Raw genomic sequence first — 481 nt, 5'->3', positions numbered from 1 at the left:
GCGGGAGTAGAGCAAGAGGGAAGTTAGGATCATTGGGAGTGAAATGTCTGCTATGCATTTCGCCTCGTTGATGATTGAAAGCGACAGCAACGTCTGTTTTTGTTGGGGTTTAAGGATCAGAGGTTTTGACATGTTGTGCGGTTTGTTGCTTGAGGGATTATCAGCAGATGCTAACAACTTCCACATGGTTGCTTTGACACACACTCACTCACTCACTCAATCTCTCAATTTATTGGCGCAGTTTTGATTTGAGCTTTTGTTTTGGTAGAGTGGTAACAACTTGGGTTTATAAGGGGGAGCCTTTTCCGGCAGTTAATGGGGGAAGAGAAGAGATGGGTAATGTGTGTACATATATACTGTCGGAGAGGGAATTCATTCACATTTTATATACCAGTGTTCTGTAGTGTATTAGATACTAAAACGTAATTATTTATTATCTTATTTATTTATTGAATATATATGTATTAATAATACCGTTAGT

General features: G+C 38.7%; 1 protein-coding gene across 1 annotated transcript in view; it reads right to left on the bottom strand.

Moving 5' to 3' along the window:
• Nucleotides 1-225, bottom strand: part of LOC107488800 (protein DETOXIFICATION 49-like) — a 1,644-nt gene extending 1,419 nt beyond the window's left edge. The window contains exon 1 of the mRNA XM_016109581.3: nucleotides 1-225. This exon is cut by the window's left edge and continues 1,419 nt beyond it. Within this exon, the coding sequence (XP_015965067.2) occupies nucleotides 1-186 (186 nt within the window). The 5' untranslated portion in view covers nucleotides 187-225.
• Between the last annotated feature and the right edge of the window lie 256 nt (nucleotides 226-481).

Source organism: Arachis duranensis, chromosome 1 (assembly GCF_000817695.3).
Source record: "Arachis duranensis cultivar V14167 chromosome 1, aradu.V14167.gnm2.J7QH, whole genome shotgun sequence".
Taxonomy (NCBI): Eukaryota; Viridiplantae; Streptophyta; class Magnoliopsida; order Fabales; family Fabaceae; genus Arachis; species Arachis duranensis.
Note: the sequence above shows the minus strand (reverse complement) of the source record. Positions and strands in the feature narration are given on the sequence as shown.